The 20666-nt window shown below is 52.2% G+C and overlaps 1 protein-coding gene across 4 annotated transcripts; it reads right to left on the bottom strand.

The window, feature by feature from the left end:
- Positions 1-1366: 1366 nt before the first annotated feature.
- PCIF1 (phosphorylated CTD interacting factor 1) lies at positions 1367-19656 on the bottom strand. 4 transcript variants are annotated; one of them, XM_088673545.1, is made up of 18 exons: positions 19544-19656; positions 18726-18906; positions 16006-16144; positions 13562-13686; positions 13309-13381; positions 13187-13278; positions 11938-12065; positions 11637-11791; positions 11386-11533; positions 6570-6653; positions 6150-6249; positions 5876-6038; positions 5315-5487; positions 5120-5206; positions 4757-4941; positions 4436-4529; positions 4105-4280; positions 1367-2732 (listed from the first exon to the last, which is right to left on the bottom strand). In XM_088673545.1, the coding sequence occupies exons 3-18, from the start codon at positions 16127-16129 to the stop codon at positions 2489-2491; spliced, it is 2151 nt and encodes a 716-aa protein (XP_088529671.1). In that variant the 5' UTR covers positions 16130-16144; positions 18726-18906; positions 19544-19656; the 3' UTR covers positions 1367-2488. The 4 variants fall into 4 exon arrangements, with proteins under 4 accessions (XP_088529671.1, XP_060133414.2, XP_060133415.2 ...); XM_060277431.2 differs by having other exon boundaries at positions 13187-13381; XM_060277432.2 differs by having other exon boundaries at positions 13187-13381; positions 18726-18901.
- Positions 19657-20666: the final 1010 nt, after the last annotated feature.

Raw genomic sequence — 20666 nt, 5'->3', positions numbered from 1 at the left:
AAAAAATGTTTAAGATAACTTTTGTTAAAAGACCAGATTTCTTGCTAGGCATTACAGGCCAAGACTTGCCAAAAGAGTGGAAGAAACCATTCATGTACACTACAACAGCGGCTAGGATATTACTACTCCCAAAATAGAAAGACAACAACACTTCCAGTTTCGCTCGTCGGGAGTATGGCTGACCTTTACCATCTCTCCGACCCCCATGGGGGAATCTGGCGGCTGCTAGGGGAGTAAAGCAGCCTCCCCACCCACCCGGGATGACGGAAGGGGCCGCTGGCCCGCAGATGCCCCTTAACCCACCCCGATCTTTCAAGGGGTGGGGGCCTGGGCCGAGCAAACCACGGGGGCTGGAACTCCCGGAGGCCACCCTGTTCGAGCGCGATCTCCATAATTTAAGAGGAATAATTGGATTTAAATTTATGGACATGCTTCAAAAGACGGGGGAGAAGATACTGCCAGGAATTCCAGAAACACTGTAAAGAAGTAGACTCACTAGTAGGGTTTGACTAAAACTAAACACTTAAAATTGAGAAAATAAGCAAAAGGTTAAGAGGCAATAATTGGGAAAATAATATAGCATAAGATGTAATTTGGGGGAAATGATGTGAATGCAATAATATTTAGCTAAAAGATTACAAATTAAGGGAGAATAAAATAAGCAGAAGAAACGAATATTTAAATAACCAGAAGAGGAAGTTGAGGGAAATCAGGGGTGGGGGTGGGGGAGACTGGGATTTGCATATGGTTTTTTGTGATCATGATTATTTGTGTTGAATATAAAAATGTAAAACTTCATAAAAAATAAAGCAGAAGTTGGATGGCCACCTGTCTTGATGCTTTAGTTGAGATTCCCGCATTGCAGGGGGTTGGACTAAATGACCCTCAGAGGCGCTTCCAACTCTACGATTCTATGATACTATGACTACACCAAAGTGAAAGAGGTGGGATGGGAGGCTATAACCCCCCCTGCCCTGAAGCACCTCTGGTGCAGCCAGGATTCTATTTCCAGCATTTGGGGGGGGGGGGCAAGGGTTCTTTCGTATCCGGGGAGCAGCTGGCTGAAAAGAAAAATTTGCCGCCTTGCAAAAACATGCCAAAAGTCAGGGCATGCCTTCAGAGGGAAGCACCCGACTGCTCTAGACTGTCACAAAGCCCAGAGCTTGACATTTGCTTTCAAATTATTTTTGCAGGCAACAAGTCTTCCGTCTAGCAATCTCCAAGCAGGGCTTGAGTGGCTGCCCACTAACAGGTTCCAATGGTTCAAGCAAAGAGCAAAACAAAACCTTCCCAAACTTATTGCTGCTGGATGCAGCTGCTGGAGAAGAAGCTGAGCAGAGGAGGAGACATTAGCAACCTTTGCATGTGAAAGAGACTGAAAGAGATCTTGTGTATTGAGCCACTTAGTTTGTTAGTGTCAGTTACACCAACATCCACACTCTTGTCTTTTCTACAAAATCAGCTGAGCAGGAGGAGCAGGAAGAAGATACGGCTTGCCCTCTCACCCAGTAGGCACAAGACACACCTTTTCCAAGCTTCCTGTGGTTTCAACTCTACAGGATCAGCACCTTGTGAGCTAACTTTCTCCAACTCAACCTAACATAGGAAAAGCAGCCAAGGCCTTGGGAGGGGGGGGGGAGGGCACCGTAATGCTGGTTTTAATGTTCCTAAGAACTGGGAAACAAAATCAAAAATAGACTTTTCCTTTGCTCTTTTGATAAAAGTAATAAAATGGTTAGCACTGTTAAATTAAAATCCTTTAAAAAACACAAAACCCCTCTGCTGGTCTCCAAGAAAGCCCGGAGCCTCGGATAAAAACTGCGACGACTACAAAAATGGCAGCCAGGACCTCTGTACACACACAAAGGGGGGCGGGCCTCGCCCCACAGGTTACAGTAAACAGCTTCGGTGAAAACACGCAACTGGTACAGCTGGGGGAAAAGAGAGGGGAGGTGGCAGCATGGCCTTTTGGCGCACGGAGCCGCCACACGGACATGTATTTACAGTATAGACACACGGCTGGAGCAGTGCAAAGAACACCGCAGGGCATGGCGCCGCCAGCTTCCCTCCGTTCGTGCTCCTTTCCCCTCGCAAAGGCTGTCCACGTCCAGCTGCAGCACTGGGCCACCCCTTGGCCTCCAACATGGCAGGCCAGGCAGCCAGGCCCTCACCCCGCAGTCCGTCCCACCTGCTCCGGCTCCAGTGGGATCCGTGGGGGAGCTACAACATGGGCGGCAGGCACCTCCTCGCCCAGCGCACCTCAAGGTGGCCAGGAGCCGGTCCTGCTGCTGGGTGGAGCATACAGGGGCAGAGGAACGCCCCCCCCCCAGGGAGGGAGGAGGAAGGGCCTGCAGGGCTGGAGAGGAAGGCAGAAGTTGTGGAGGAGCTGATCCCCCGCCTCCAGCAGTGTGGGGCCAGCCCCCTCCCCCTCCCTTGGGAGCACAGTCCTCTCCCACCACCGCTGCCCGACAGCCCAGCCATGAGTGCACTAGTTCGGGGTTGTCTCCCGGCTGGTGCTCTGGTCCTGAACTGTCTCTCTTTCCTTCTCTGAAGCTGAAGAGGAGGACGAGGAGGAGGAGGAGGCAGACGAAGTCAGGGTCCGCCCCGAGTGCTTATAGGCCGTGACGAGCTCCTGCAGTCGCTCTGCGCTGGGCTCCCACTTGGAGAAGCCAGAGTTGTTTTGCAGGAAGAGGACAGCAGTGTTGTGCACAGCTTTGTAGTACATCTCCTCCCTGGAACAGAAGACAGGCAGTAGTCAAAGGAGACTAGGGCCCACCCCAGGTCATAACGCAGCAAGGGAACAGGCAAACAGAGTTGGACTCCAGCTCCCATCAGCCCCGGCCAACAGAATCACAGATTCACTACTCTCCATTTTGCATGGAGAACATCCAGTTCAGTCCCTGAAACCTGCTGTGAAAGGGATCTCAGGTGACAAGGCTGGAGGAGAGAAGGTCAGACTTGGCAGGGGGCTCCTCCTTCTGTCGGTGGCCAACTGGCAGCAGCAGCCACCGCCTTCACCTCAGGGAAGAGAAGAGGTGCTGGGTGAAGCACCCCTGAAAAGAGCCCACATTTGCTATAACAGCCTGCAGCTTGGAAAGATGCTCAAAATCCCCTGCTCTCTGCTTTCTGTGGGTTAACCAGTTTCTGATCCACAAGCTGACTTTGCCTGGTATTCTATGACTTCTAAGCCCTGTTTAGGGAACTTTTTTAATGCATGATGTTTTATTGTGCTTTTAATTCTGTTGGGAGCCACCCAGAGTGGCTGGGGAATAAGTAAAATAATAATAATAATAATAATAATAATAATAATAATAATAATAATAATAACAACAACAACAACAACAACTATTAGCAAAGAGGCACTTGGTCAAGTTTCCTCAAAGTGCAAGTACACTATGCCAACTGGATCGCCTCTATTTACAGGCCTGTTGACAGTTTTGAACGATTCCAATAGCTTAGTGAGAGAAGACTTGCCCTTGGAGAAGTCATGCTCATTCTTCTTCAGCAAGGCTTGTTCTTCTGTATGCTTGGCAATTCTACCTTTAACGCTTTCCACCAGAACAGATGTAAAGCTAACTAGCCCCTAATTTACCAGATTGCCCCTTTGCAACCCCTTAAAAAAAGGTGTGTCACTGGTAACTCATTTGTCCTCAGGGGACAAGCTTCACAGTTGTTAGAAGAGCAGTGATTTCACACTTGAGTTAAGAACTCTCTGCCACCATCCAGATCTTGCCTCCAAACCCCCCTCCTGTGAAGGTTAGGTTCAGGCCCAGGAGTCTGGCCTGCAGATTCAGCAGAGAAGACGGGTGCAAAGAATGCTTCTCTGCGACCTACTTCTACCCCCTTCAATGGCCTTTCTTCCGAAGGTCTGAACTGCCTCCCTGACGAGCCTCTTGCTACTAATGTATGTAAAGATTTTTCTTGTTGTTGGTCTTCTATGTTTTTAGCAATGTGCTTCTAGAATTCTTTTCAGATCCTCTACTTCCTGCTTGCGTTTCTTCTGCTAAAGAGATTGCATTCCTTTTTGTTCTCTGATCACTCACCCCATTTTGGTGACGGGGCAGGGGAGGGAAAAAAGGGGCAGGTTTGGGATTCTCAGCTTACTTTTTGCAGACGTGCTGGGAGCCGCTGCGATACTCGTGGTCGAAGGCGGGCAGGATGAGCTGGTGGCGCTTGAAGCGGCTCTGCTCCATGCGCGTGAGGGCCGGGGTCGGAGGGTCCCGCCACTCTGGGATGAAGACGATGAAGGACAGGGGCTCATTGGAGGCCTCCAGCAGCTTCTAAGGCAGCGGAGAAGAACAAGCACCCTCAGCCTCGTGGGCAAGGGGCACTCTAGAAGGGGGAGGGAGAAAGGAAGACCCCTCCCAACAGTGAAGCCAGAAGGACAGACCAGGGAGGCAAAGGAACATTCCCAAGTGGGGAGGGGGGAGCGTACCTCAAAGTGGGACACCATGGCATCCATCAGCTCCTCACAGAATGGAGGGTTTGCCTCAAACGAGCCACTGATGGGGAAGAAATCCAGGCAGGGACTAAAGAAAAAAGATGCAGCAGGGCCAGTGAGGGAAGGGGAGGCAGAAAGAACTTAGGGGAAGGGATATCCTACCCCCCCCAACCCACGCCCAAAGCCACGGGCCACCTCAGTCTAACACAGCAGGCAGGGGCCCCTGTTTGTCCTTCTTCTTCCTCCTCCTCCTCCTCTCCCCCTAGGGCACCCCGAGCCTCTTTGGGCTCCTGCCAGCCCCCTCCTGGCACTCACCCCCTTGAGCCGAAGTAGCCGTCCGTGTCCAGAAAGGCCGAGCAATACTGCTTGAAGTAGCAGTTCAAGGGGGAGGCAAAGCACTCAAAGCTCACCCCAAAGAGCTTGTGCAGGGCTTCGAAGACGTGCACCGGGAGCGCCCCCTGCAGGCCGGTCCCCTCATAGAGCCCGGTGCCAAACATCATCTGGGGGGAGAACAAAGGAACATAGGAGAGGGTTAATTTCTGAATTGCCCTCTGTTGACTGATGCATATGAGCCCCACAAGATCACAGGGCCCGGTGGTCTTGCCAGGCTCAGAAGCATCTGCCCAAGGAAGCTCCTCAGCTGACGGCTCAGCCCAAGCTCAGCAGGGCAGGGCATACCTGGTATCTGCGGAGGAGGCACCACACTCTCGGCAGAAAGCGCTCCAAGGCTGAGTCGTCGATGCAGCTGTAGCGATAAAGCAGCCACTGAGGAAGAGCAGAGGGGGAGAAGGTGATGCCAGGATGCGAGAGGGTGGCCTGACCCTGGTCCTGCCCCCCCCCCAGTCTCTCTCTCCTCTCCCTGCTGCCACCTACCAGCTTGCTGAAGTAGCTGCGGCTGACTTTCACCATCTCTCCCTTGTAGCGGACGCACACCACGTTGTTCTCCACGTGGAAATCCACGTTCGGCAGCGGGGGGGAAGGGGCGGCCAGCCTCACCGGGTAGCAGTAGACGAGCCGCTCTTGCACCTCTGGAGTCTCTGCCTCCGCTGCCGGTTGAGAGGAGGAGTTAGTGCCACCCAGGCGACGCCCACGGGATGAGGGGCAGCTCCCACCCAGTCCAAGTGCCCCTGACCCAGTTCCCCCCAACACAACAAGCGGCCAGGAGTCTGCAGCCTCAGTCAGGGCAAGCGGCTGACTGATTGATGACGGATTTGCTGTTATAGTTTATCCCACCAAGGAGTGCAAGGGGGCACACATGGCTCTCCCTCTCGTTACTTAACCCTCACAATAGCAACAGCCCTGCAAGGGAGGTCAGGCCAAGGGATTGCGACTGGCCCAAGGTGACCCAGTGAGCTTCAGGGCCAAGTACGGGATTTGAATCCAGCGCTCTTGACGACACCACCTGGGCTCACATTTCCTCTTGCTTGCGCCTACCAGAGATGTTGTGCTCCTTGAGGATGGCCAGGTGCTTCTCACGAATGCGCTTGACGTACTCCAGAGAGATGTGGTAGATCTTGCTGCAAATGCCCTCCACCGAGTCCTTGGCTGCCGCCGACACGTGGGGCCCACACTGCTTGCGCAGGTGCTCCAGGCGGTCCTGTGGGGGTGGGGGGGGCTGTTACACACGCTGGAGTGCCCCCAGGCGCAGACAGGGGGAGGGGGACACATATACACAGAGGGGGCTCTGCCCCTGCAAAAGGCAACAGACCATGTAGTCTTCCTTTGAGGCGGAGTGGTCCCGTCGCAGCCAGCTGAAGGTGTCCTCCACGTTCCACTTCACCACCTTCCTGCTGTCTGGGGAGGCACTCCTGCAGCACACAGGGGGCAACATGGCTGAACCCCATGGCCAATAGAGCACCTGACCCTTCTCCCCGCCTTTAAAACTGAACAAGGACTCAGCAACAGCTCTCGGTGCTCCGCCTTTTGGCTACCACACAGTTTCTAATTTCTAGCGAGAGGCCTGACTCTCCTTCCTTTAATCATGCTGCTTGCTTTCCTTAACCTGTGTGTGGCTGGACACACACACACACAAAGCCTCGCCCATTTAGCACTGCCCCCACCCCCTCTTGCCCTCTTCAGCTTCATACTCCCCTAACGACAACAAGGACAGAAATGCCAACGCTCCCACCTGGACTCAATGAGCCTCTTTGCAGCCTCAGCGTATTTGAAGAGCAGCCGCTTGGCTTCCTCCCGGAACTTGATGCGGGACAATCTGCAGGACATGGAAGAAGGTGGAATCACAGAATTGTAGAGTTGGAAGAAACCCCGAGGTCATCTAGCCCAACCCCCTGCAATGCAGGAACAACAGCTTGTGCTGGTTTTCTAGGGCTTCTGCCTCTTGGATTTGGGTGACTGTCCAGGCTTGTGTGTGTGTTTGTTTCTGGCTGGTGACCTTGCAGTGACCTTCTGGTGAGTCAGGGGAGTCAGGTGATTAGCTGTGGGCGGAGCTAGTCAGTGCTTGGAGTGCAGCGACTGAGTTTGACCCATCTTTTAGATTTAGGGCAGCGAGTCTCACACATTTATTAGGGGGAGAGCCTAGGCTTCTTCTTCTCTCCCCCCCCCCCCGACTTCAAGCTTTTCAAGATGGAGGGGGAGGGAACAACTGTAGTCACTTGCAATTCCTGCGCAATGTTTGTTTTCTTGCCAAAGGATGTAGGCAGCTACACCTGCAGCAATTGCAAGTTGGTTGCCCTACTGGAAGGCAAGGTCCAGCAACTTCAGGCCCGTGTTTCTACACTCCAGAGAATCAAAGAGCTGGAGATTTTCTTGGATGCAGCAGAGCACACTGTCTGCACCAAGGAAGAGGAGACAGGGGACATCCCTGAGGAGGAGGTCAGTTCCCCAAGACAGCAGCCAGATGTATGGAGGAACGTGACTCATAGAAATAGAAGGCCCAGCGATCGCTCTGAGTGTTTAGAACTACACAATCGATTTGAAGTGCTTTCCCTTAACATGGAAGACGAGGAACAGACTCCATTTGAAGATCTCTCCCTTATCACAGTTGATCAGGAATATGAAGATGAGCAGCAAAGTCAGTCCTCCGGGAATATGCAGGTTACCTTGGAAGAGACAGCACATGGAAGAATCCCAACCAAGCCTATGAAGAGGCGTGTAGTGGTGATAGGGGATTCCCTACTGAGGGGTACAGAAGCAGTGATCTGTGGGCCTGACAAGATGTCTCGAGAGGTGTGCTGTCTCCCCGGGGCCAAGATCAAATGTAACAGATGTAACAGAACGGCTGCAAGGAATCATAAAACCCACTGACAAATACCCCTTCCTCTTGGTCCACGTGGGAACCAATGACACTGCAAGCCATAACCTCCAGAAGATCAAAAGTGATTATGAGGCTCTGGGCAGGAAGTTGAAGCAATTAAATGCACAAATTGTCATCTCATCTGTCCTCCCAGTTGAACGACATGGCACAGGGAAAGAGGGGAAAATAGGGGAAGTGAACAACTGGCTTTGCAAATGGTGGAAACAGGAATGGTTTGGATTCTTAGATCACGGTCTGCAGTTTCTTGAAGACGGACTTCTGGCAAGTGATGGGCTGCACCTCACAAGGGTTGGGAGGAATGTTTTTGCCATGAAACTCAAAAACCTCATCAGGAGGGCTTTAAACTGACTTTATGTGGGGGAGGGAGACAGTGGTCCTGAAGGTAGGAGTCTATCAAATGCTGAAGATGAACATCCAAATGTCAAGGACCAAATGGAGGAAACAGCACACAGACCTAGTGGCGGGAGGAAAATATCCTTAAATAAGAGACATGGGGGAATGATCAATGGTCTTCAATGTCTGTATACTAATGCACAGAGCATGGGAAATAAAAAAGATGAACTTGAGCTCTTGGTACAGCAAACTAAATACGGCATAATAGGCATCACTGAAACCTGGTGGGATGAGTCTCATGATTGGAATGTAGTAATAAGAGGGATACAATCTATTTCAGAGAAATAGACCAAACAGGAAAGGAGGAAGAGTAGCGTTATATGTCAAGGATGTGTATACCTGTGAAGAGATCCAGGATTTAAAACTTCAAAGCCAAGTTGAGTGTATCTGGGTATAATTAAGGGAGAGAAAAATAACAGTGATCTCATTGTGGGAGTTTACTATAGATCCCCAAGCCAAACTGAGGACACAGATGATGCCTTCCTGGAACTGATGGCCAAGCATTCAAAAGGAAGTGAGATAGTAGTAATGGAGGATTTCAACTATCCTGATATTTGTTGGATGTCAAACTCAGCCAAGAGCATAAGGTCGAACAGATTCCTCACTGGCCTTGCAGACAACTTCATTGTTCAGAAAGTGGGAGAAGCAACAAGAGGATCAGCCATTTTAGATCTGGTCCTAACCAATAGTGATGACCTGATTAGTGGGGTAGAAGTGGCAGGATCATTAGGTGGGAGTGACCATGCTCTTCTGGAGTTTATTATACAGCGGAAAGGAGCAACCAAGCATACTAAGACTCAAATCCTAGACTTTAAGAAAGCCGACTTCAGAAAACTTAAGAGAAACGCTGGGTGAAATCCCATGGACAGAAATACTAAAACGGAAGGGAATTCATGATGGTTGGGAGTTTGTTAAAAGGGAGATAAAGCACAACTTCAGGCAATACCAATGAGACAGAAACATGGAAGGTGCCTAAAGAAGCCAGGGTGGTTATTTAAAGAACTTTTAACTGAGTTAAGATTTAAAAGGGATATGTACCAAAAATGGAAAAAGGGGGAAATCACCAGAGAGGAATTCAAACAAATAGCCAGCACGTGTAGAGACAAAGTCAGAAAAGTTAAAGCACAGAATGAACCCAGGCTTGCTAGAGAGGTTAAAAGCAACAAAAAGGGCTTTTATGGGTATGTCCGTAGCAAAAGGAAGAACAAGGAAACGGGGTCACTTAGAGGAGAAGATGGTGAAATGCAAACAGGGGACAGAGAAAGGGCAGAACTCCTCAATACCTTCTTTGCCTCAGTCTTCTCCAAAAAAGAAAACAATGCCCGACCTGAAGAATATGGAGCAGATGATTCAGCAGGGGAAACACAGCCCAGAATAAGGAAGGAGGTAATACAAGAATACTTGGCTAATTTAGATGTATTCAAGTCTCCAGGGCCAGATGAACTACATCCAAGAGTATTAAAAGAACTGGCAGAGGTGATTTCAGAACCACTGGCAATAATATTTGTTAATTCCTGGAGAACAGGCGAAGTCCCAGCAGACTGGAGGAGGGCAAATGTTGTCCCTATTTTCAAAAAGGGGAAAAGAGAGGACCCAAACAATTACCGCCCAGTCAGCCTGACATCAATACCAGGAAAGATTCTGGAGCAGATCATTAAGCAAACAGTCTGTGAGCACCTAGAAAGGAACGCTGTGATCACGAAAAGTCAGCATGGGTTTCTGAAAAATAAGTCATGTCAGACTCTGATCACATTTTTTGACAGAATTACAAGCCTGGTAGATGAAGGGAATGCTGTGGATGTAGCCTATCTTGATTTCAGCAAGGCCTTTGACAAGGTGCCCCATGATATTCTCGTAATGAAGCTGGTAAAATGCGGGCTAAACAATGCTACCATTCAGTGGATTTGTAACTGGCTGACTGACCGAAGCCAAAGGGTGCTCATCAATGGCTCCTTCTCATCCTGGAGAGTAGTGACTAGTGGGGTGCCACAGGGTTCTGTCTTGGGCCCAGTTTTATTCAACATCTTTATCAATGACTTGGATGATGGGCTTGAGGGCATCCTGAGCAAGTTTGCAGACGACACCAAATTGCGAGGGGTGGCTAATACCCCAGAGGACAGGATCACACTGCAAAATGACCTTAACAGATTAGACAACTGGGCCAAAGCAAACAAGATGAATTTTAATAAGGAGAGATGTAAAGTACTACACTTCGGCAAAAAAAATGAAAGGCACAAATACAGGATGGGAGACACCTGGCTTGAGAGCAGTACATGTGAAAAGGATCTAAGAGTCCTGGTAGACCACAAACTTGACATGAATCAACAGTGTGATGCAGCAGCTCAAAAAGCCAATGCAATTCTGGGCTGCATCAATAGGAGTATAGCTTCTAGATCAAGGGAAGTGATAGTACCACTGTATTCTGCTCTGGTCAGACCTCGCCTGGAGTACTGTGTCCAGTTCTGGGCACCACAGTTCAAGAAGGATACTGACAAGCTGGAACATGTCCAGAGGAGGGCAACCAAAATGGTCAAAGGCCTGGAAACAATGCCTTATGAGGATTGGCTTAGGGAGCTGGGTATGTTTAGCCTGGAGAAGAGAAGGTTAAGGGGCGATATGATAGCCATGTTCAAATATATCAAAGGATGTCATATAGAGGAGGGTGAAAGGTTGTTTTCTGCTGCTCCAGAGAAGCGGACACGGAGCAATGGATTCAAACTACAAGAAAGAAGATTCCACCTAAACATTAGGAAGAACTTCCTGACAGTAAGAGCTGTTCGACAGTGGAATTTGCTACCAAGGAGTGTGGTGGAGTCTCCTTCTTTGGAGGTCTTTAAGCAGAGGCTTGACAGGCATATGTCAAGAATGCTTTGACGGTGTTTCCTGCTTGGCAGGGGGTTGGACTGGATGGCCCTTGTGGTCTCTTCCAACTCTATGATTCTATGAGTCCCAGGCAGGGGGCCACCCAACCTCTGCGCAAAGACCTCCAAGGAAAGAGGGTCAATCAGAATCCAATCCCAGAGAGCCACTGAAGACAGAGGTAGGGAACCCCTGAGCACAAATGCCCTAAGTAGAGCCGACTGGATCAGGTCAATGGCCCACCTGGCCTGGCGGCCTCTTCTCATAAGGGCCCACTAGATGCAGGAGCTGAGCAAAACAGCAACTCTCCCCTCCTTCGATTTTCAGCAACTGGCATTTGCATCACCAAGAATTTGGAGGGGACTCCCAGGGACCCTCCTTCTCCCTCCCCCCTAGGAGCACCACCTGCCAGCAGTACCTGATGGGAATGTCATTCATGATTTCTCTGAACATGGAAGGAGACACGACCGGTTCACAGTTGCTCGGCAGCAAAGGATCCGTCCCTCTGTCCACCACTTTTCGCTCCAGCATCCAGCGGTTGAAGGATTCCCGCGGAGGTTCGATCCCTGGGGAGGGGAGGGAGGCAGGCTGTGGGCTCTGGGAAGAAGTGCCCAGCACGGAGCAGGCCTCTGCGGAAAAGGGGGCAGGAAGCTTGCAGGGAGAACTCACCCTCTCGCTGCTGGCAGAGCTCCCGGTAATGCTGGCGCAGCTTCAGCATCAGCTGGGACCGGAGGAGCTCCACTTCCGGGTGGGGGCTCAGCACCTCCGAGGGTGCCCTCTGCTTGATCACGGCGTTGGTCTGGATGTCCAAGTCCCAGTACACTCTGCAGCGGGGTGGGGGGGGGTGGGGACAGCAAGCCGTGAACTGCCTGGTCGCTGTGGGTGGGGCTCAGCAGCACCCAAGTCCCTTGCCCAGAGCCCACCTCCACGCCAGTCCCCTCTGGGGGCAGAGCAGGCAGACACGACTCACTCAGTGGGTCGCAAAAGAGCCGCCTGCTTGTCTTCAGGAGAGACACCAAACATCTTCAGCAGAGCCGCCCCAGGGGCATTGGAGGAGTTGGCCGTTGGCTGAGTTGGGGCGTTTGCCGGGACATCCACCTGGAAGTGAGAAATGCCAGGTCACGTTGGGAGAGGTGGCAGCGCCAAGGCCAGGCTGGCCAGGGCAACACCCATCTCTCCTCTTATTGCCGGGGACCAAACTCAATCAAAATCACTCCCTGAGATCTCTTGGTTCCTCCCACAAAGAATAAGATGTCCTCCCAAGCAGGACAATAAGGGAGCAGAAAGGGACCTGGCCAATTTGGATGCCAATAAGTATTAAGAAGAGGGGAGTTCACGCCAGGGGTGCCCAGTTCCCCCTGACTGCTACAACCCACAGGGAGACGTGTCTGCAGACAGCTGCTTCCTGCCAAGAAGTTGAACAGCCAGCCCGCCTGCCCGAGTTTCCGGGGAGAAGGTCACACCCATTTGGCCTGGTTCCCTCTGCTCTGAAAGTTTCTGCAAGAAACAGAAGCAGCCCTGCCGGCCACCAAGGGGAGACACGCCGCTCAAGTTTCAGTTTGGCTGGTGTGGAAATGCTGCCAAAACCATTATCAGGAAGACAGAAGTGCGGCCTGACCACAAAACTGGCAAGAACCGGTTTAGGAGGAGCCTAACGCAGAGTGTTAGAAGCATGAAAAACAGGCTCCAGGTAAGATGCAAGGAGGGATCTGCATGTACAGCAAAAAAGCTTGGCTTGAATAAGTGTTTTCATGGACTTGGAAGGCTGCATGAGGGGAGGTCCTGGGGTGTCAGAAGGGGGCTGCCGGGAGTATCAAGAGCCAGGATGATGCCCTTTTCCTTTATAGGCTGCGTGTTAATGGAGCCCTTGTGGACGCTGTCCGGTGATGCATTTGTGAAGAGAAGTCTGATCAAGGGGGAATCTGCTTTAAGGCTCTGTACAGCGGTACCTCTGGTTACATACTTCACCTGAAACCGTTCTTAACATGAGGTACCACTTTAGTGAATGGGGCCTTCCGCTGCTGCCACCGCGCAATTTCTGTTCTCATTCTGAGGTCAAGTTCTTAACCCGAGGTACTACTTCTGGTTTTTTTAAGCAGAGTCTGTAACCCACAGTGTTTGTAACCTGAAGTGTTTGTAACCCGAGGTACCACTGTACTAAATCCCCAAAGGCAATCTCCTCTCCCACCTGGGGAGCCTTCGGTGCCCACCAGGCCTACCTTGGGCTTCTTCACGCTGTTGCCGCTGGGCTGAACCTCCTCAGAGAGTCTCCGCTTCCGCGTCTTGTTTTCAGAAGTAGCGGCAGCAGCAGCGGTGGCGGCGGCGGCGGCGGCAGCAGCAGTAGCTGCAGCAGCCGCATCGCCAACTCCTCCTTCTGCGGGCATCGGGGTGGCGTTCAGGCCCAGAGGGTCAGACTAGAAAGCCCAGAAAGAGAAGAGTTAGGCCGCCAGGAGCCCTCCACCCCCCCCCACCCCATGCAGGTAGCTCTCCTTTCTCGAAACCCTCCGGGTGGCCAGGCCACCAAGCTGCCTGAAGCCTCCCGCTAGCTGTGGACTCCCTTCTCTGCCTGCTTGCTCGCTCGACAGTCAACTCACAATGACATCGTGCTGCCCCAAGAGCGGCATCTCCCAGAGCGACTGGTTGGTGAAGCGGTTGAAGAAGTACGGGCGGCTCTCCCGCTTGCTCCAGCACTTCTCCCAGCCGGCCTGCACCAGCTCATCTGAGGGACAGCACAAGAGCTGTTATCACTATGGTTATCTATTTATTTATACCCCGGGTCTCAAGGCTGCTTACAGAGAAAAAGCAAGAATCGCTAAAAACCAAAAAAAGCAATAAACAAACAAGCTTCCTGTTTCCGGCGGTGAGAAATGGCTGACTCCCAGCCGTGCCAGTAATTCAGGGCTGCTATGGGGGTAATTAGCCCTGGCAGACTCCCCAGGGTGGGGGAGGACTGTCTCATAGACCCACAGATTGTCCACCATCAAGGTGCAAGCAGCAGGACTCTGGGTCCCAGAATACAACACAGCTGGCACTCTCAAAGCCACTCTCATAGCCAGAAATATCTGTTTGATAAAATCATTAGATTTGGACAATAAACAGACATAGTCTGGACTGAAGAAGACTGAGAAAAAAACCCTGCAGAACTGCACAGTCCCTGGTGTTTAAGCTCGGACTTAAAAGAGATTCCCATCATGGTGTTTGGGTTACGGAGGTGATCGGTACATTCTTTTTTCTTCTCAATACCTACAATTGTTTTTCTACGCCAAGCCTCTTTAAGAAACCTACTTTTTTTGAAAAGTACAGATGGACTCCTATTTATAATTGAGCATTCAATTGTACAACTTTACTTAGACATTGCAGTATTGCGGACAGTACGCTTAACATCAAACTACAGGCTTGGACAACAACCCGGATTGGAATAACTTAACAACATGGGAGTTGCTGCATCATTAAACTCTAAACGATAGACTTGGACAACAGCCTGGATTGGAAGATTGGAATGAAGTCAGGAAAAGCTGCACTGGCAAATAGACAGTTGGAAAAATACGTTTTTACAAATAAAGCTGCATTTGATGGATGAAAGGATATATGATTTCTGACATGATTGAGAATCGCATAGCCAGGGATGGATAACTTTAAAACGTTGAGATCAGAAAGTGGAAAATATGAGAACAACAAAAAGAAGGCAGGAACGAAGATATTGGAGATATGCTTCAAGAGGTCCAGACTATGGGGAGCCCAATAATTTGGACTGTGATTTGGGTTTTTTATTTTAGTTTATTGTTTTTAATTGGATTATGATTATGGATATGTTAATTGGCTGTTTTTACTGGAAAATAAAAATGATTTTTAAAAAACAAAAAACAAAAAACAATTAAACATTAATAGAACTATATACGTGCATGAAATCTGTTTAAAATGTACAAATAATTGAGATAAAAACAGCATGGCACTGGGCCTTTCAATAAAAAGCTGGCAGACCCCCAAAGCCTGTTGGAACAAGGAGGTCTTTACCTCCCAGCAGGACAGCAAAGAGGGAGCTGGTCTAGCTTCTCCAGGGAGGAAGTCCCAGAATCTTGGATCAGTCACCACTGAGAAGCCCCCCCCCCCCATGACCCCACCAAGGGGGACTGAGAGAAGGGGCCTCTCCTGAAGATCCTAGATCCCAGGCAGGTTCATAGGGGAGAATAAAGTCTTTCAGCTAGCCAGGACCAAAGCCGTGTAGGGCTTTATAGGTCATAATGAGCACTTTGAATTGTGCCTGGAAACAGGCCCGTGGTTCTGCTCTAGCAAGGGAGTCGTCTGCTCCCTATAATCAGCCCTGGTCAGCAATCTGGTTGCAGCTCTTTGAGCCAGCTGGAAATTTCTGAGCCCTTTTCAAAGGCAGCCCCACATGGAGTACATTATAGCAATCCAAAAGGGACGCCACAGAGGCATGTCTCACGGTGGCCAAATCAGGCACCTCAAGGAACGAGAGCAGCTGGCACCCTGCCTTCAACTGTGCACTCCTGGCTGCAGCACAAACCTGCACATCCATGATGAGGGCCCAGTCCTGGAGCATGCCCAAGCGGCGAAGCTGTGTCCTCAGGGGGAGTGCTACCCCATGCAGCACAGGCTGCATCCCTAGAGCTATGGGTCAGAAAGGCCTGACTGGGGGAGAGGGGGCTGGGCGCCCACATGCAGGCAGCTTCCTTCCTGCTTTCTGCCCCCCACTCCCCAACCCTGTGCCACGTAGGGCTCTCCTAACAGCCAACAAGAATCTGGCAAATCAGAGACCACTGTAAACAGGTGGAAACATGGGCAGGATTTTGATTTCACTTGTAGTGTAACAAGCATCATGGAAAATATGGATTGATATAAGAGAGTTTGGAGAAGATGCAGCATTTTATGATCAAAATGGAACTCCAGGGAAGGGGTGGGTGGAAGTCCCGAAATTCAAAGGAATCTCTTTATATGGATATGTAATTGATTTTTAAAAATAATTTTCTATTGTAAAAACCGAATGAAAATTAATTCAAAAACAAAACAAAACATGTACCTGGCAAATCCTGGACCTGCCGGACAGGTTTGGGGGAGCTGGGCTGGTTCTGGTGGGAGGTGCTGGGAGAGTGGCTCATCAGAGCAGCTTCTTCCCCAGAGCTGCCGTGGTTCTCATTGGCCATTTCTCAGCATTTGCACTGAAGGAGACAGAAGGAAACGCTGTCACAAAATGCCCTGTTCACACAACCACGAGTCCAGACCAGAAGAGCTCTTGCATGCACGGCCCTCTTGGGCCTGCCTGGCAAAACAGGCAGACACACCTGAGTTTTGGGGGTCCAAAGGCAAACCTCACATGCACCCCAAAGACAGGGAACACCAAAAAACCCACAAAAGCCTTTATTTGCCCAGACCCTGCAGACTGAGGTAGCTAAACTCTGGTCCTTTGGATGACGCTGGACTCCAGCTCCCATCAGCCCCAGCCAATGTGGCTGTTGCCCAGGGATGATGGGAAGTACATCTGGAGGGCCACAGGGTCATTCATGACCAATAGGGAAACTAGCACAAAGGTTAGGGGACACCCGTTATAGCTTCCGGGCTGCAAACCCACCTGCCTGTGAGCTGGCTATTTGCGCACAAGCCAGAATGAGAGACCAAGAGAGTGGCTGTAGGACACAAAGCCCCACGCAATGAAGCGGGGGAGATCAAGAGAGGTGCCAGCCAGCCCTCCCCAAGCCATCTCCCTTGGGGATGCGCTTCCTGCCCATTCGCTCTCCACTACCAAATTTTGCTGGAGCAGGCGCTGTAGAGCCCTGCGTGCCACGCAAACCCTGACTCCGTTCCCTATTGTTAAGGCATCACCAAGATACCATCTTCTCCACAGAATCCTTTCTACTGAGTCCTGGGCTGGGGCCAACCAAATCTGGAGGCACACGGGGAAAGTGCTCTTGGAAGCCTTAAGAGCTTTTGATCGTTTTAAGCCATGCTCCAGGAACACCAGCCAGACTGTGCGCACACTGCAGGGCATGAGTGTGCATTGCAGGGCACGAGGGCAGGCGGGTGGGCTGTGTGCTGTGTGCTGTCTGCATCTGCCTTGCCTGTATGACACTAGGCTCAGTCCGAGAGGGAGCAGGAGTCCCTCAAGGGAGGCCGCTTCTGCTGTCCAAACAGCATCCAAAAGAAAATGACTTAGTATGGCTACCAGCCTGGGCTTCCCTTTCAACTTGCTTGCTCTTGAAGCATGGTTGTAGCAGAACAGAATAAGAGTTCCACTACAGATCTCCAGGCACACTCAATAGCCCTGCTTGGTTGCACAAGACACCTGCTTGGGCAGCTAGGTGATGAGTCAACTTAAGAAGACACAGGCAAGCCCGTGTTGGGCGGGGGGGGGGGGGTGAGCATCAGGCTACCTGCACCATTGGTGACCTTATCCTCTCTTGTTTGCCCCCTCCCGTCAACTCACTCAAAGTGTAACAATCAGAACAGAGCCTTGTGCATGAGGAGCTGAATGGGGGTGGCAAAGCTGCTGCAGAGTCCAACCCCCAGCAGCCTCAGGCAGCAAGGTCAACAATGGTCAGCAGTGACAGGAGCTGTGGCCAGAGGGCACCCTTGGACTACCGAAGCACATAGTAAGGTTTCGTCTGATCACATATCTAACGCCAACCATATTCCGCCAGCCAGCACTTTTTGTGCCCAAGTCTGTTATAGCCCTGGCCCCCAGAGGGAATTATGCCAACGGACATCCAGAAGCCCCTGCTCCTTTAGCCCCCAAAGGGATTAGCATAACTCTGTATTTAAAAACTTGCCTGGCAGACATAGGTGAAAAGGAACTGTATGTGGGCAAAGGAGTGTGGCAATAAAAGAGGGGCAAGGCTGGCACTCAGCCCTCCTTTGTGCTAATGGATGAAAGCCTCCCTCCACCCCCTGCACAGAAACGCAGCCGAGAAATGCAGCTCTCTATCCCTCCTCTGCTACACCCCAGCAAGCTAGAATGTGTTTATTTAGAAAGCTCGCAACTTTTGTGGGCTTATTCACAAGGCTGAATTGCCACCAGGGCACAGCTACCTAGTATTGTACATGGCCCATAGTATGGCAAGAGTCTGAAATGTTTTGAAACTCCAGGCCGTGCCCCCAAGGAGCTTACAGCTTAGACTCTGCGGAGGAGCCATTTGGAGTGTGGAAATGGCCACCGGAAACGGCAGCTCACTGGGTGGACCAGGCCCTTGGAGCCCCACCAGTCCAAGGAATGATTTGGGATACAGGATTCCTCCCAGAAACTGAGAAAACTGCTGTTTGGAAAGGGTGCTGGGGCCTTGAACTCCCAGCACCCTTCCCAAACTGGAGGGCCCAGAATTCCTTGGGAGAGGAAGCAAAGGCACCTTGACTTGTGTGTTGGGATGACTCTGTACACCAGGGGGAAATTGGTAAGAGGCTTTAGTTGGGGGCAGCAAATGCCTCTGAAGACCGGCTGCAGGGGGGGTGGTGGTCCCCAAAGCGGGGAGAGTGCTGCTTGTGGTGCTCAGCTGCCCCTTGTGGGGCATCTGGTTGGCCTAACCCTCAATTCCTTGCGCTAACAGCGGAGGGTATGGATCACGATCTGCCGGCAAGAAGGAAAAACAGAACACCGGAGGAGCTTCTCGAGGGTGCAGCACACAGCAGCGCCCCGTTTTAATGGGAGGGCAGCTGCCTGGGAGACACCGCAAACGAGACGCAAGGAAGGTCCATCCGGAGGCGGCGGCCAAGTGGGGCTGCAGAGCAGCAGCAGGAGGAGGAGATACCCACAGGGGGCGGCCTCGGCCAGGCACCAGAAGCTGCGACGACGGCGACGATCCTGGGCTGCTGCCTGGGGCCGGAGAGCAGGCGGACGAGCACCGGGCGGGCGGCTAGTGGCGGCTGGTGCGGGGCGCCGGGGCGAGGTCTCCTTGGGACTCCTTGGGCCCAGGGCCAGCGAGGCGCTGCTGCGCTGCAAGGCAAGAGGCGGCGGTGAGCCAGCGAGGGAGGAAGGGAGGGAGGAGGCGGCGGGGCTGGGCGGGCGAGGAGAAGCCATTGGCTCGGCGGCCCGCGGAGGGGGTGGATCCGGGGCTGGGCCGCCGAGCGCACGACGACTAGCGCAGCGCAGCAGCCAGGCAGAGGAAGGCAGGCAGGCAAGGAGGAAGGAGGAGCGGGAAGGGCGGCCGGCGGAGAAGCCCAGCCGGCGGGACGGAAGGCAGCGGAGCCGGCCCGGCGGTCGCTCGATCGGAGAGGCTCCTGCGTGGCGGCGGCGGCGGCGGCGGCGGCTCAGCGCTCCCTTCCCGGCCATGGCGGGCGAGAGAACCCGGAGCCCCCGACGCTCTACCGGCCGGGGCGCCTCGGAGTCCCCGCCAGGTGGCGCTGTCGCGCCTTCGCCCTCCGCCCAGATAAGGGAGGGGGAGTGAGCTGAACACCCACGCGCGCTCCCGCCCCTCTCGGGCGCGCGTTTCGTCTCCTTCCAAGATGGCGGCAGCGTCGCCCTCGGCGGCCCCTCCTGCCCCTCGGCCGCCGCCCCCTCACGCACGCGCTCCCGCCCCCCCCCCTCGCGGACCCCAGCGCCGCCTCCCGGAGCCGCGCCGCGCCGCCCTCACCTTGGGCTTCGGCGCCGGGCTCGTGGGGGCCTCTCCGCTGTCCGCCGCCCTCCCGCCGCCGCCTCACCCGGGCAGCCGCGGCCGCCATCTTGTCTTCGGGACCCGCGGCGAGCGGCGCGCAGGCGCCGGACACACCCCGCCGGGAGCAGTGCGCACGCGCCGCTCGGGGGGCGCGGCGCGGCGGCGCAGGCGCACTTCAAGGCTGGCGGCGCAGGCGCGGGGTGGGAAGGAGGCGCAGTCCGTAGACGCGCTCTGGTTCGCTGTTGGTGGCGAGTTCGAATCCCGTCCGGGGTTGCGCAGCTCAGAAAATAATTTGATTTGCGAAAGAGATTGGGACGCGCCCCCCCCAAAGAGTGCGCCCATGGAGCTGCGGTGTTGACGGGGCCACAGCTCTGCCGATTGCATCAGCTGCTGTTGCAAATTCTGGGTCAAGTTCAAAGTGTTGCAACTGGTAGTTGAAGCCCTGAGCAGCTCGGAACGGTTTCCCTGCGAGCTGGCCTGAGCCACCACTGTCCCCTGAGCGCCTCCTTTTGCAGAAGGGGTTCCTTAATTCCCCTTATGCCTGGGCAAGAACTCGTCCTTTCAAGAATAATAGTAATGATAACAATAATAATTTATTATTTGTACCCCGCTCATCTGACTGGGTCATCCCAGCCACTCTGGGCGGCTTCCAACATACTGTATAATAATAATTTATTATTTATACCCCTAAACAGCAGCAGCAACTCCACTTTGGAACTCTCTGCCTCATGACACCAGACCAGACACTCCCTTCGATGCCTGCGAAAAACATTTTTGTTTAGACATGCCTGCCCAAATATTTACAAAGCTAATCCGAGTTTTAATCTGTTTTAGTCCAGTGTTATTTTAACTTTAGCTTTTAGTAAGCCTTACATTAATGTTGTTAGTTTTTCAAGGATCATTTTATGGTGTTTTTTTATAAACTGCATTGAGAGGGGCTTTTACCATTGATGTGTATAAATCTTATGAAATAATAAATAGATGAATACTGTATAGCTGAGCTTTTTCCTAGTGTTACCAGAAATTATGGAAAGGTGGGTTGGGTTATTTTTTTTGCTTTTTTCAGGGATCATTTTATGGGTCCCTCCCAATAAACTGCTTT

The sequence above is a fragment of the Zootoca vivipara genome, chromosome 7, assembly GCF_965207765.1.
Source record: "Zootoca vivipara chromosome 7, rZooViv2.hap1.1, whole genome shotgun sequence".
NCBI lineage: Eukaryota > Metazoa > Chordata > Lepidosauria > Squamata > Lacertidae > Zootoca > Zootoca vivipara.
The sequence above is the reverse complement of the archived record's forward strand: the minus strand, read 5'-3'. Positions and strand labels throughout refer to the sequence as shown.